Source organism: Fomitopsis serialis (genome assembly GCF_022376445.1).
Source record: "Fomitopsis serialis strain Sig1Antser10 chromosome Unknown B0H18scaffold_142, whole genome shotgun sequence".
NCBI lineage: Eukaryota > Fungi > Basidiomycota > Agaricomycetes > Polyporales > Fomitopsidaceae > Fomitopsis > Fomitopsis serialis.
In genome coordinates this window covers 563-13,611 of record NW_025955102.1, presented here as the reverse complement: position 1 = coordinate 13,611, position 13,049 = coordinate 563, and the positions used below count along the sequence as shown (strand labels likewise).

At 55.9% G+C, this 13,049-nt stretch overlaps 6 protein-coding genes across 6 annotated transcripts; 4 read left to right on the top strand and 2 right to left on the bottom strand.

Moving 5' to 3' along the window:
* Positions 1-268: 268 nt before the first annotated feature.
* On the top strand, positions 269-1,999 carry B0H18DRAFT_1087634 (uncharacterized protein; the record flags this gene model as incomplete). The annotated part of the gene is made up of 5 exons (XM_048032192.1): positions 269-378; positions 423-966; positions 995-1,065; positions 1,115-1,250; positions 1,340-1,999. The coding sequence occupies 5 exons, from the start codon at positions 269-271 to the stop codon at positions 1,997-1,999; spliced, it is 1,521 nt and encodes a 506-aa protein (XP_047886958.1).
* A 652-nt stretch (positions 2,000-2,651) lies between these two features.
* B0H18DRAFT_1125067 (uncharacterized protein) lies at positions 2,652-4,109 on the bottom strand (the record flags this gene model as incomplete). The annotated part of the gene is made up of 4 exons (XM_048034957.1): positions 2,652-2,987; positions 3,049-3,083; positions 3,154-3,208; positions 3,270-4,109. The coding sequence occupies 4 exons, from the start codon at positions 4,107-4,109 to the stop codon at positions 2,652-2,654; spliced, it is 1,266 nt and encodes a 421-aa protein (XP_047886957.1).
* A 2,381-nt stretch (positions 4,110-6,490) lies between these two features.
* B0H18DRAFT_886254 (WD40 repeat-like protein) lies at positions 6,491-7,973 on the top strand (the record flags this gene model as incomplete). Its single annotated transcript, XM_048041114.1, has 11 exons — positions 6,491-6,595; positions 6,657-6,685; positions 6,739-6,811; positions 6,866-6,978; positions 7,030-7,070; positions 7,123-7,229; positions 7,287-7,366; positions 7,419-7,544; positions 7,599-7,747; positions 7,807-7,884; positions 7,936-7,973. 11 exons carry the CDS (start codon positions 6,491-6,493, stop codon positions 7,971-7,973), a joined length of 939 nt encoding a protein of 312 aa, XP_047886956.1.
* A 1,200-nt stretch (positions 7,974-9,173) lies between these two features.
* Positions 9,174-9,958, bottom strand: B0H18DRAFT_1087632 (uncharacterized protein; the record flags this gene model as incomplete). Its single annotated transcript, XM_048032191.1, has 3 exons — positions 9,174-9,389; positions 9,450-9,619; positions 9,670-9,958. 3 exons carry the CDS (start codon positions 9,956-9,958, stop codon positions 9,174-9,176), a joined length of 675 nt encoding a protein of 224 aa, XP_047886955.1.
* B0H18DRAFT_107870 (uncharacterized protein) lies at positions 9,861-10,691 on the top strand. The gene has a single exon (XM_048031256.1). The coding sequence runs from the start codon at positions 10,102-10,104 to the stop codon at positions 10,549-10,551; it is 450 nt and encodes a 149-aa protein (XP_047886954.1). The 5' UTR covers positions 9,861-10,101; the 3' UTR covers positions 10,552-10,691.
* Positions 10,692-10,811: 120 nt separating this feature from the next.
* B0H18DRAFT_1125064 (uncharacterized protein) lies at positions 10,812-12,667 on the top strand (the record flags this gene model as incomplete). Its single annotated transcript, XM_048034956.1, has 2 exons — positions 10,812-11,322; positions 11,754-12,667. 2 exons carry the CDS (start codon positions 10,812-10,814, stop codon positions 12,665-12,667), a joined length of 1,425 nt encoding a protein of 474 aa, XP_047886953.1.
* Between the last annotated feature and the right edge of the window lie 382 nt (positions 12,668-13,049).

Sequence of the window (13,049 nt, the reverse complement as noted above, 5' to 3'; positions counted from 1 at the left end):
AGTCAATACTGCCAGTAAGCGTAGTGTACTGAGTGTTTGTACCGGCTTCTCTACACAACTTGAACCTTCACAGTCATCATCGCGTTTGCCATCCTGAAGCACGTCTACACCGCTCTCGCCGGCGAGGGCCCTTGCTCTTGACTATCGCCAGTTTCACCAGCACAGATCAGAACCATTCCTTACACGTCACCCATCGGGTATAACACCATGTACGCTCACCCAGTGCTCGTCCAGCACACCACTGCTGATCCTTCACTGTTCGCGTGTAATGCAGGCCATTGCCCGACGAACGTCCCAGGCAGAGGTCGCCAACCTCATCGGTCGCTTCGAGCAGCAGACTAAACGCCAATCGATTGTGCCAAATGGACCTTCACGCACGTCGAGCGTCACCTCGCAAACTAGCGTAATGGAGATGCGGAGAGGATAGAGCAGAGGGACAAGCGGGAATGGCCTCCAAGACCGAGACCTTCGTCGACTGCTAGCCCAAGTATAGCAGACCAGCTTGCGAGGTTCGTTGATAGCAGTCTGGCCAAGTCACCGCCTGCCGATTCTGTGCCAATCCCGGAGCCAGCTTCCGATCCAGCGGTTGCTGCAGTCGACCCCCCCTCCTCTCCACCAGAGATTGCGGTGCCTGTGCCCAAACCCGTAGCATCGCGACTGTCGAGCACTGGGACGGTTAACCAGCCCCGCGTGCCGAGCACACCGTCGAAAACTGCTAGCAGGCCGAGCACCGCTGGTGGTACTACCCGGACACCAGCGCGTTCGTCCACGAAATCTCCTCCAACTGCTTACCATCCTTCTCCATCGACGTCTGCCTCGACTCCTGCCAAGGCTGTCACGCCTAAATCGACACCCGCTAGACCGCGTCCGTCGTCTCGCGCGTCTCATACGCCCGTGAAGACGCCCCCGCGCGACCGAAGACCCCGTCTGCGCGACCGAAAACTCCGTCGCGCGACCGAAGACCCCGTCTATGCGCCCAAAGACCCCTTCGCAGACCACTGCCACCACACCGGCGACGATGAGACCGAAGACGCCGTCGTCGGGACTCTTCGCTCCCACAGCCGCGTCTCTGCGAGGTCGCGCAACGCGCAGTCCCCTGTCCCACCCCAGTTAGGAAGGCGACAACACCAGGAGTCTTGGAGCGGTTGAGCAAGCCTACCGCGGCGAGCTTGAGCAAAGCGAGGACTCCGGTTCCCGCGGCAACTGCGACAAGGGGCGGTCCTGCTGCTAGGGGTTCACCGGCTGCAGGGGTACGGCGAGGGGCGCAGCTACTGCTGCAAGAGGGACCGGGGTGAAGACCAGGGGGCCGCTGCGACGCCCACGAAAGCGAAGGCGGCAGCAAGCGCCGCAACGCCGCAGCGACACGGAACCGCCGATTCAGCTAGAGCTTGTACCTGCAGAGATCCCAGATGAGCCTCATGAAGATGCCTACCAACCCGAGCATGAATATTATCAGGAATCCGATGCGTTCTCAAGCCCTGTCCAGGCGCATGAGCACGATAGCTCGGAAAGCACACTCATTGACGAGCCGCAGCACGCGTCAGCTGGACTCACTGATGACCCTGACGTGCACGCGGCCGCCGTCGAGACCGCCGAAGCCATCCTGAACTCGAAGGAGGAAGAGTTGGCGGAGCACGGAGTCCCGGATATCAGTGCAGAGGAGGCGTTGGAGGAGGTGGTACCGAAGCCGGAAGAAACGATAGCTCACGAGGAGGGCGTGCATGAACTTCTCGCTGCAGCGGATGCAGTGCACCACGAGGAGACTATCCAGGCCGAGGACCACATTGATGCTCACTTGATTGAGTCTGCTCACGAGGAGACGGACCGTGCGGGCTCTGTTACGCCGGAAGGGCATGATGCGGATGCCCACGTCAACGGGAAGACGACGCCCACTCCCGGCGGTGGTCCTGAGCTCGAGGATATCATCAACATGCTCGAGGCGAAGCCACGGCCCATGAGCATCGCTACGATCCCGGACGAGTTCGATATAGCGGAGTGAGGGTTGAAGCTTTCTTGGGCGGGGTATTAAGCAAGGGTTAAGGCAATTGGGATGAAATCACGATCATAATCACGCCGAGCTTGGTAGGTACACTGGTCCTCTCCCGTCAAGTAACGATGTCAACAATGCTCTCATTTCTTGTTGTCGTTTCAGCGTGCTTGTACATATATGAATTGAACACGAAGAACCTTCAGTTTCTGCGGGTAGTGTAAGATATCTAGCACTTTTCGACCTATGATACACCTTGGTTTAGATTGACTCGCGCTTTCTGTCGCTATCCTTCCAGTCCTTTGGTCTTCCGGAATAGTATACCCCGTAGTATTGCCCGGCATGTCTATCAGCATGTCTATTGTTACTCACGTTCATCCGCCCATGGTATGGTATCGTAAAGTCTAGTGCTTGTCTGCGTCAATATGCAGATCATCCACGCCATAGTGATAATGGACGTCTTCGCATGCTTTGCTACTAACCATTGTTCTGTACATCAGTGTCCACCACATTTCAATGGTAGAACATGTGTCCTACTGGGCTAGCGTCTCGATCAACGATCGCTTCGGCAGTACTGCATGTCAAGCTGCTATTCGTGGCTAAGTCAAGAGGTGCAGAAGTGACATCGATATATGCACGTACGCGTTGAGCATAACATCGAAGCTCAATAGTTCATGTTCACCAGATGATCTCGCAGAGAGGCGCTTTTCTCGTACGGGACGACATTGAGGCTTGTCATCCCAGACACCCTAGTGATCTGCCACCATGCCAGGGCCTTCTGCTGCTCGTCGAAGGGATCCTCCCCTCTCGTCGCGATGGCGACAGCGACGTACTTGAGAGCGGGAATCGCCACTGCTACGCGTTCCCGTATCGTCCGGCAAGTACTATCACTCCTGACATCGGCAGGCTCGGAGTCTTCTTCACCTGGCCTTTGCGTATATCTTACAGAGATGAAGATTGACGCAATTGATAGCGTTCGAAGCAAATAAGGGATATGGTCCTGTAGATGGTGACCATGTCAGATGACCGTGTGAGGTGCGTCGAAGGAGAAACAGATTCACCAACCACCACGACAGCTTGCGGATCTTACCCTCGTCTAAGCACAGCTCAAGGTGTCGCACCCCCGAGGCTGCGTCGACGAAGCGGGTCCAGAATGTTGCGTCTACCTTTGTCTCCACCGGCAAAGACAAACGGTGGGCGCTGTGCGGCGAATGATGTCGACTGCGTTGTCATAATGGTAGGCGGTGAGACCGAGCTGGAGCCACCGTACTGGACATGCTACGTCCCATTGCTGCAGGTCGGGAACGTTTCCTTTGAGGTAAGCCAAACGTGCCCAGCATTCTTTCTTTTGACCTCCCGGCCCTCCCTGTGCTTTGCTGAACACGTCGGCGAGACGCAAGCGCTGGAGGTTCGGCATCGCGCGTACGAACAGCGACATACGCGCTGTGCTCCCTCGCAAGGATAGAGAACGCAAGGAAGGCATGTGGGGAAGTTCGTGGACCTCGCCGTGTGGCTGGCTCCCATCTGACAGGTCCAGATGGGCGAGTTCTAGCGTCTCGAGGCGATCCAGAGATTGCAGTCGGTGGAAGAAGGTAGGGAGCTTCCTATTGAATAGAGCGGTGAATTTGACCTTGCGCAGGGGACTCCGCAGGCGAGACAGAACGCCCATCGCCAATCGGCCGCAGTTGTGAAGACTGATCTCCACAAGGTCCGGTAACGCGCAGATGGCATCGCCTATGCGTGGCTCGCTCGCGATGAGACCCTCGAAACACGCGATGGAGAGGTGCTGCAGGCGGTGGGCTCTCTCCAACACGTCGGCCAGCTCTGCAGCGGCAGAGAAGTCGGCGGTGCGCTGGAACTCGATGTGGCGTGCAACACCGAATGCGGGGCTCTCGATGGTGAGCTCTCGAAGATGGGTTATCCGGCTAGGCTCCGCCAGTATGTAATTGCAGAAAGCGGAAAGTTGCAGTTGGGAACGAGACAGGGTGACGCTAGCGAGGGCTTGGGCGATTCCAAGGGCGTACGCTCCGCGAGAAGCCATCGACAGCTTGAGCGCCGAGCCCGAGTCGGTCTGTTCCACGATCGCGGAGAGCACATCGTAGTTGAGAGAGAGGAGAGCCATCAAGGAAAGGGAGGTTGTGAGAGGGAGGTGAGTTGGGGTCGGGGCAGTTAGCTACGATCGTAAGGAGATATACGGTTTTACGTGCACGCCTCCCGTCAGATTGGAGCCGCGTAGAGGCAGGCCAGAGCTGTCCCCACGGTGAGACACATTCATGCCGATCTTGCATATTCGTCTTGGAGATTTGGCTGAGTGTGGGGAATCAAGCAATATTGTCGCGCTTCCTGCGCCTCCACTGGGATCGGAGGCAGATGGAACCGTGGGTATCGTGGAACTTCCGGTATCAAACAAGTCGCACGCTGCAATGTTGTGCAAACTACTGGTAGGCCTTGAACCGCGTTCGGCACCAGAACTATCACACAATTGATGAGCGTCGTGCAGGGGACCGCTCATGAAGAGAAGATTCACAGAGAATTTGCTTTGCACTCACGGTCTCTCTCGGGCAGCCCAGCCAATGCAAAAAGCTCCCATCCGAAAGCCCACCTCAGTCAATCATGAGCCGTGCCCTGCGCCATTATGCGCTTCCCTACTTCGTCTTCGAAGGTCCATCTTGCATGGGCGGTGCCGCGCGTCGATATGCCAGTATCAGATAAGGCAGGGACCATGGTTCATTCCCATGTCTATTTTGAGTATATCTTGGTCGCGACAGAGTCGTATACGCCACACGGCGTTCCTTCACTTTGACGTAGGCAGCACGGCAGGGCCGCTCCTGGAACGAAACAATTCATGTCACTGTGAAGGTCGTACCCCTTAAGTGCCAGCGCCCAGGTAGGGCCGATTGAGCGGAGGGACTGCAGATCTTAAGAAGTCGAAATACCATCGTGGCGTCCAAAAACCTTCTCTGACGGCGTCATTGGTCGCTGCGAGACAGGCGGATCAGCGTGCGTCCCAGGCGGTTTGTACGTTTGCAAAACGAATTCCCTCACCTCGAAAGCAGCGGGTTAACGACACCCGGCGCAATCAATCCGGCGCTGTGGAATCAACTGCCAGGCGCTGAACCCAACGGGAAGTCCACCCAAGGCCGCCGCGAAGATTGACATGCATTACAAGCTTGCGGGAAAGTAGTCTGTCGGCTCCCGGTGAATCCTAGTGAATCAATGGAAGCTTTTAAGAAGCACCGCGGTACTCACACAGTGTACTGCACCGGTGCGTGGGATACGATGACGTTTCGACGCCAACTGTATCTGCCTCTCTATCTCGGCGAGATTCATCCGACGATGGGGAGGAGCTCGCAGAAAGCTCAGTATGCGAGCTATTCTGTCGCACGAATAGTACGCCTGAACGAGGCAATAATGACCAATTGATCCGGGGAGTGAGATGGCCGAGTATGTCAAATGGTTGAGACACCATAGAGATAGCATTTGTCGATTATCAGGAAGGTGTTGGGACTGTGTACATGCAAGACCAAGTCGGACAGAGTTCGATCAAACAGGGTGGTGATTTCAACTCACTGGGAAATCTGACAGCGCTTGTCCAAGCAACCCTCAGCCTGGGTACTGGTATCAAGCGAAGGCCCCCAGTCTCCCGCTCTTGTACAGTGCAGGCTCTAAGCGCGACCTTGTTGAGGAGCGGGAGGGCGTGCGCCCGTCAGCCCGGCCCCGTCTCACTAAGAGGTACATAGATCTTGAAGCACCTTCTGGGATTTCTCAACGATTGAGTTATAGCAAGACAGGGCACATGTACTCACCACCAATCACGATTCTTATTACCTGGTACGGTTCGTCCGGATGAGGCTGAGAAAGCCATCTGTGTCTGTCTCTCCTCTTAGTCTCCCCTAGGCAGACACGAGAGAGGACCACCTCGAGGCCCTTTCCACAGAGGGGAGGGCGCGTCCCTACGAGCTGCGTATTGTACGTAAATTCAAGGAAGGCCTAGAACTCAGTGGTCAGTGGTCAGTGAGGCCCTCAGACGACTTGCTGCCGGTGCACTCGGGTCATTGATATGGCCTTGCTGACGCCTTCATACCGCTGATTTTGGTGCGTAGAGTGCAGATATAAGCTTTCCGAACCTATACGGCGAGCAAGTAGAGGAGAACGAGGAGACAGACGCCGAAATGCGATGTGGCAATTGAAGGCGCGTGGTGCGGAAGGCCCGACCTGCTACTATTTTAGTGGGCACATAACCGTAGCCTGATGTGGCCAGATGGGTCGTTTGAATGATTGGCAAGAGGATGCAGGCTAGCCGAGGCGACACATAGCGAACAAGAACAATTGCATAGGTCGCGAGCATCTCCGAGAGGTTGATACAGTCAATAATCTCCCAGGCACGCTGAGTATGGAAGTCGCCCTGCCGTACTGCGCGTCCCGGAGTGTGGCCTGGAAAGCAGGTTGCACACAACCACCATGCCTTCAACAACATCCAGAACAACAGCACCTCCTCATGATATGTCTGTGATCCTAGCGACCGGCTCGTACGATCATGATATACGATTTTGGGAAGCTTGGAGTGGTATTTGCGCCAGAACGATCGCGCGGAAAGAGGAGTCAGGAGTGAGGACGACGCTTGTGTGTTCCCATGAAGTGAGTTGATGAACCTCTTGAACTCCAACAGCAAGTGAATCGTTTAGCGATATCTCCGGAGTGAGTCCGTTCCGTCCCTCGCTACCTGAACTTACGAGTGAGCGGGCTCTCAGTAAGCGTTTGCTGGCCGCAGCGATACATAAGAAGATCAATATCTACGAGGTAGCCAGCACGTCTTCCACCCCCGTAGGTTAATCATCGGCAATTAGGAATCAGGTTGGTAGAGCTAAACCTATCCAGCTTGCCACCTTTGAAGGGCACACTATGAATATCACTTCACTGTCTTTCCACGGCGAAGGCAAGTGGCTGGTTACTGGAAGTGAAGACGGAATGATCAAGATTTGGGGTGTTCGGTACATTTGGAGGTCCTTGCCACGTTGTCCTCTTGACTGACCGGGCCTCAGGAGTGCCCATCTTCACAGGGACTACGACAACGAGGTGCCCGGTAATCCTTAGTTCCAGTGTGCCGATTTCTTTGCAATGCTCATGCCTCGCAGTCAACGACGTAGTGGTCCATCCAAACCAGGGAGAACTCATCTCGTGTGACCAGGCCGGAAGAATCAGACAATGGGACCTTTCAGAGAACATCTGTACCCACGAACTGGTACAGTTCCTCGAGAGTATTCCTTCGTGTCAATGCTCACGTTCGATATTCGTCTAGACCCCAGCTGGTGACACCCCAATGCATTCCATTAGCCTTGCGTCGGATGGATCCTGCCTCGTTGCGGGAAATTACAAGGCGTGTTGACTCTATGGATAATTCGCGGTGTAATGGAAGGGACTGAACACCCAGGCAGGGCGAGTGTTACGTTTGGAAGATCAATGAGGAACGTTCAGAACTGCCTCGATTCCAACCTGTCACAAGATTCCAGGCGCACAACAAATACTTGACCAAGTGTCTTCTGAGCCCTGACGCGAAGTAAGCAAATAGATCAGCTCCTTCACATCCTCTCTTGATCATTTCACTACGCAGATATTTAGCCACGTGTTCAGCGGATACGACAGTGAAGATATGGTCCCTGACACCGTCATATGAATTCAGGCTCGAGAAGGTTCTTCAGGGACACCAACGATGGGTCTGGGATTGTGTGTTCAGCGCGGACTCAGCGTACCTCGTTACAGGTGATCTATAGGCCACCACGTCCAGAATTCGCGGCCGCTAATTCCGCCTCCCTCTGCAGCGTCCTCAGATCACACAGCGCGTCTGTGGGAAATGGCCTCTGGCGAGACTGTTCGTCAATACAACGGGCACCACAAAGGTTTGTGATTCGGTGTCAAGTCCGCCATACGCTGACCGCTGTGGGATATAGCCACAGTGTGTTGCGCTTTACACGACGGCGCTGGCTAGGCTTCTTCTTTCGAAAGATTTGTCCTCCGTGTACAGTCCGTGCCCGACGCTTCATGCATATCCCGCCGCTCGTATGTTCCCTCGCTCTCCAAGCTTCAATCGTACTCGCATGCGCATGCGCGTGCTCGCTTATCTGCCCGTTCACCCACCCGCTCGTCTGCATCCTCGCCCCTCTGCCCATCAGCCCCTCTGCTCAGCTACCAACTACTATTCGCTTGTCCGCCTACTCGCACGTCCGCCCACCCAGCTGTCCACCCCCTTGCCCATCTCCAAGATACTTACGAACACCAATTTCTCATCGAGAAGCTTACGCTTGCACGCACCGCAGCTGGCCGTACGCATACCTACTAGAACAGACTTTGGAGCGCTCACGTATTGACGGTCGTCAGTCAGTAGAAGGTCGCGTCCACTGTCATAAGCTTAGCCCGACGCAGATCCCTCTCGACGCATGATCCAAGTTGAGAGCTTTCGTTCGTATTTCCATCCAAATCCATATACACGCAAACCGACAGAGATGCTACCATACAAATACACCAAATCCAGTCTTGACTTCTGTCTGACACAGACATTAAATATGAATCTGACCGACCAGGGAGGAGGTCGGCTTCGGCGCGACGAATACGAAGGACCGGGCGGAGACGCACAGGTGATCACGACAGATGACGAGGCTCAGACGACGCAGAGCCCGCCCGCGCGCGGGGTTCGGTGGAGGATGGTGGCGCGCCCGGGGAGATTAACGCGGTGGAATTACACTTGTTACTTGCCGTAGGCGTACAACTTGTTTGCGGTGCGGTGGTAGCGAGCGAATGCTGTCGCCGGCACCGCCCTCTTGCACACATAGGGGGCGGCGCGGCAATAGAAGCTAGGGAGGGAGGGACGAGTGCGGAGGTAATGAGTGTCCAGCTCGTCAAGACTTTTGCGGAGGCGCGACGACATCGATGAGGGGGCCGCTTCGCGGGATTGGCAGAGCGGAGGTAAGATGCGGGACGGCGGATGCGGATGCGGGATGTAAGGGCATTGAGACAAGATGGCACAGGAGCAGAACAGGTGATGATGGTACAAGACGCCGTCAAGTTCCTGCCGAACTTGGCGGGTTTCCGTGGGTGCGCCTAGCGAGAACGACCATGCGGAGAGAAGGCGAAGAGATGATGAGGAGCTCACAAGGGATCAACCGCGCACGGAACCGCAGACAACAGCCGCTCAATGGAAGCTGTCGAAGTGCCCCGTGAGGATGCGCTCGCCCATCGGCGACGGGGCGCGCTTGGGCCTCTGGGTGCCCGGGTTGATCGTGTTTGACCGCCGCGTCTTACGCGGCGTGCCGTTCATCGGCGTAGGGGTGGACGAGAGCGTGGGCGGGGTGGCGCTCCGCTGCATACCCTCGCCCGACGTCGCATTCTTGAACTGCGGGATCTGTGGCTAAGTGGCGGTGCCGATGAGGACGCGAGTAGGTATGGACATGGCTGTGAGGGTACTCACTCTCGCCATAGCGCCCCCGAGGGAAAGCCTCCTGAGCACACCCGTCGCTCTGTCGTGCTGCTCCGGGGTCGCTGCAGGGGGTTGTGCGAACCGCTCACTGCCCGCCCACGCTGTGCTTGCGCGGCGGGCATGCTTGGTCGGCGACTGGGGAGAGGCGGGCGCCTCATCATCTAGAATCACGTTTAGAGCTTATTTCTGACTACAGAAGTCATGCACGTACCTTCGTCGATTGCGGGAGGACCGAAGTTGCGACGGAAAGGGAGAGAGTTGGCAGGAGCCTTAGGCGAGGTCTGGCCGAAGAAGTAGGACAAGATAGGAGATGTCGAGGGCGAGACGGGTGCGACGCGAGGGTTGCCCGTCGCCGGTGTCGGGAATGACGCGCCAGAGGAGTACGGGGTGGTAGGCGAGCAGGAACTCTCAGACGACTCCGAGTCTGAGGCAGACCGCCGGCGGTGTGCGTCGATGGGGATGGGCTTGGTGGGGGAACCGTTGCCGTTGGTGAAAGACATTGTTGTGACTGGGGGAAGAGCGAGAGACAGCGAGAGGAGCACGAGCGGATGAGGGGGAGATGGTGGAAGTGAGTCTCATGACTATGCTCGGTTCGCCCTTATGAGGACTCCTGTACAAGCTCCGACCAAATAGACGAGGACGGATGTTGCCCGCGCGCAGTCTCCACCCTCTCCAATTCCCCAACCTAATCCGGCCCTGCTCCTACCTACTCCGCCCCTTCCACCCTCGCCGTTTCACACCGCCCTCACCACCGGCAATCTCCAGCAAGCTACAGTCATTCTGGCCGAATCTGCCGCTGCTGCCACAGCCACCCGTCCACTCCCAGAGTCTCGCAGTTCGCCGCGCGCCCATGGTCGCACGGTACGACATACGACGCGGTCCAGTCCAGGCGAGAATGCGACGGCTGAGACTTGAGGAGAGCTCGAGCGAGCGCGACCAGAATGGCCCCTTGACCCCGCACTGCGCCTGCTTCCCGAAGCCCATGCCGCCCTGCCGCGCCTTCCTCCTGGTCACGAGTCCGCCGACTTCGCGCCAAAACAGGCGAGACTGCTCCCGCAGAGCGGTTACAAGCCAGACCATGGTTGAATTATAGCAGCCACCGACGTTTTTGACTGTGCACTATTAGTCTCCGTAGCTGACCAAAAAGAGATACTCTCGTTTTTGGTCTGCAGCGAGACGCGCCGTCCATATAGGGCCTGCGGTTTAGACTTATAAGGCAACTAGTGACTTCACCTCGCGCAGATCAGACGGGCGTCAACTCATGTTCGTGGCCAAACATGAGGCGAACTAGCACGATTTATCATCCGTTCGAGTGTACATATAGTATACAGAATGAATGATGCATTTTGAGAGATGTCTACCAACAGTACTCCCATCAACTTCGTGTTCAGAGATGGACATCGCACATCTGGTACTCAGTCTGGCTCGGTGGCCGAACCCTCAGGCTGCTGTCTTTGTGGACAATCATTCCAAGCAGCTCGTCAGCCACGACGGACAGACAAGGACAAGCTCAATATCATGTTGAGGGTGCTTGGCCAGCTGAGCTGGACACTCGGGGATTTCTTGTACAACTTGTTCAGGTCAAAGGATGACAATGGCGAGAAGATCCAACGCGATGAACCACAGCGAACAATGATCGCCCGCTTCCTCAGCGGAAACACGAAACATACATTTGCGAAGATTGTCCACGCAGTCATGGAAGACACCGCAGGACTCCCGAAGCCATCCGATGACGAGAGTGCATACATGTACTCACGGAACCATCCATCCCTCGAGATCAAACATGCACGACCTGCGCTTACGACGATGGCCGTCGAGCTTGTGATCAAGGAGATGGTGCGGGAGATGAATGCGACTGTAAAGAGTGCGAATGGGCTGCACGGATCTGCAGTGCCGTCGAGGCGAGGAGGCAGGATGCATCTCAGGTGGCAAGACATCAGCACTTCGACAGTGGAGACAACAAAGACCATACTCAGTACACACAGCCCCCTCGCCTTTCATTTTCTGCTTCGGCTTGCAACCCCTCCAGCACGGACCACCACAAACACACAGTCTCCCGAAGGTGTTGTCACTGCAACTCGCAGAATCCGTCCACCCGGGCCAAATTGGTGTGTGCACCATGTCCACTGTGTTGGTATCAGTAGCACTTACAAATCGATGTGGGCATTAGACAGTTACCGAGGTTCTGAGCGATGTTGCATACTGCAGGACATACAGTGCCCGCTTGCTGCCAGTCGCGCGAGGAATTCTGTACTTCGCATGTGGTGCGCAGCTGTCACTGTTCAACTACAACAGTCGGGCCCGGGACAGGTCACACACCGAGTTGGAGTACCGTGATCGCGACGTTGAAGCGTCTTGCCGACAGTGCACGGGAGGAGCTGCGGGAGATGGGAAAGAGCGAGACACAGGCCCTGGTGATGCGGATGGATAATGTCCAGAAGTATCGTAAGCAACGCGAGCAGAGGATCGGTCGGAGGAACGAGATGGATGTCGGTCTCGCAGCCACAGTTGCGGAAGCCAGGGACTTCACGGCGGATGCTCTAGACCTGGGCGATAAACTCCGTCGCATCGCCGAGAACGAACGTTCGACACTCACTGTTCCCAAGCTGTTGAACATGATTGATCTCGATCACTACGATACTGTCAGCGCGTTACAATGGCTGCAGACCCTCGTGTACTCCATTCCACAGCTCGACTGCCACAAGTCAGCCCTCGAGAAACTCAACAAGACGGAAGGGGCAAAGCTGCGCGTTCCTAAACAAAAAACGGCCCTGCATCCCCTCGCCACAACACGCAAAAACGAGAACATCATGACGGAGTTGCGTGATGCACTTGTCGACTTCATGGAGCAGGTGGGACAGGACGAAGAAAATTATCAGCAGCGGCTATTGTTCATCGGAGGCGATGGACTCACCTTCGAGAGGTTACAGCAGATCAAGCAATATCTAGACGACCAGACAACTGCCTACCGCCGTTTCGATATCATCATGCCATTCCTGGAAATCTGGCATACTATCTGGACCCATCTCAGTTCAGTATTTGAGACTCACTGGGGCAATGAACTCACGAAAGACCCCTCGAAGCTTGGGCACAGCGCTCATAAGATCGGGCAGAAGACACCATCAAATCTAAAGAAGGTCGATTATTATGCTGCGTCACACCTGTTGTATATTGTGCTCGACACACGGATGCTCGATTGCTGGAGGTGAGCATGTTAGATTGTTCAGCTGTCTTGCACGAGAGACTCACCAATTGACTCACCAGAATTCTCCTCGGTGCCGAAGACATTTTCGAGCATTTTGCTCAGATGGACTCGGACACGGTGACGCGACCGAAAAGAACACAAAAGCCACACAAAAACCCAACCGTGAGGTCGAGCAGTGGTATGCGAGGCCTCTGCGTCTATGAGATGTACGGGGGACTGTACAGTGGTCTAGGTAAGAAGGAGGAGGACGGACAAGACTCCGAACGACGTGGGAGAGCTTCGAAGATGTCGAAGACTGTTCGAAGACGAGGGCTAAGCCTCGGAAGTAGGAGAGAGGGTTTCGACAGACGTGTCGAACGAACGGTGACAAGAGAGGCGAGCGACGG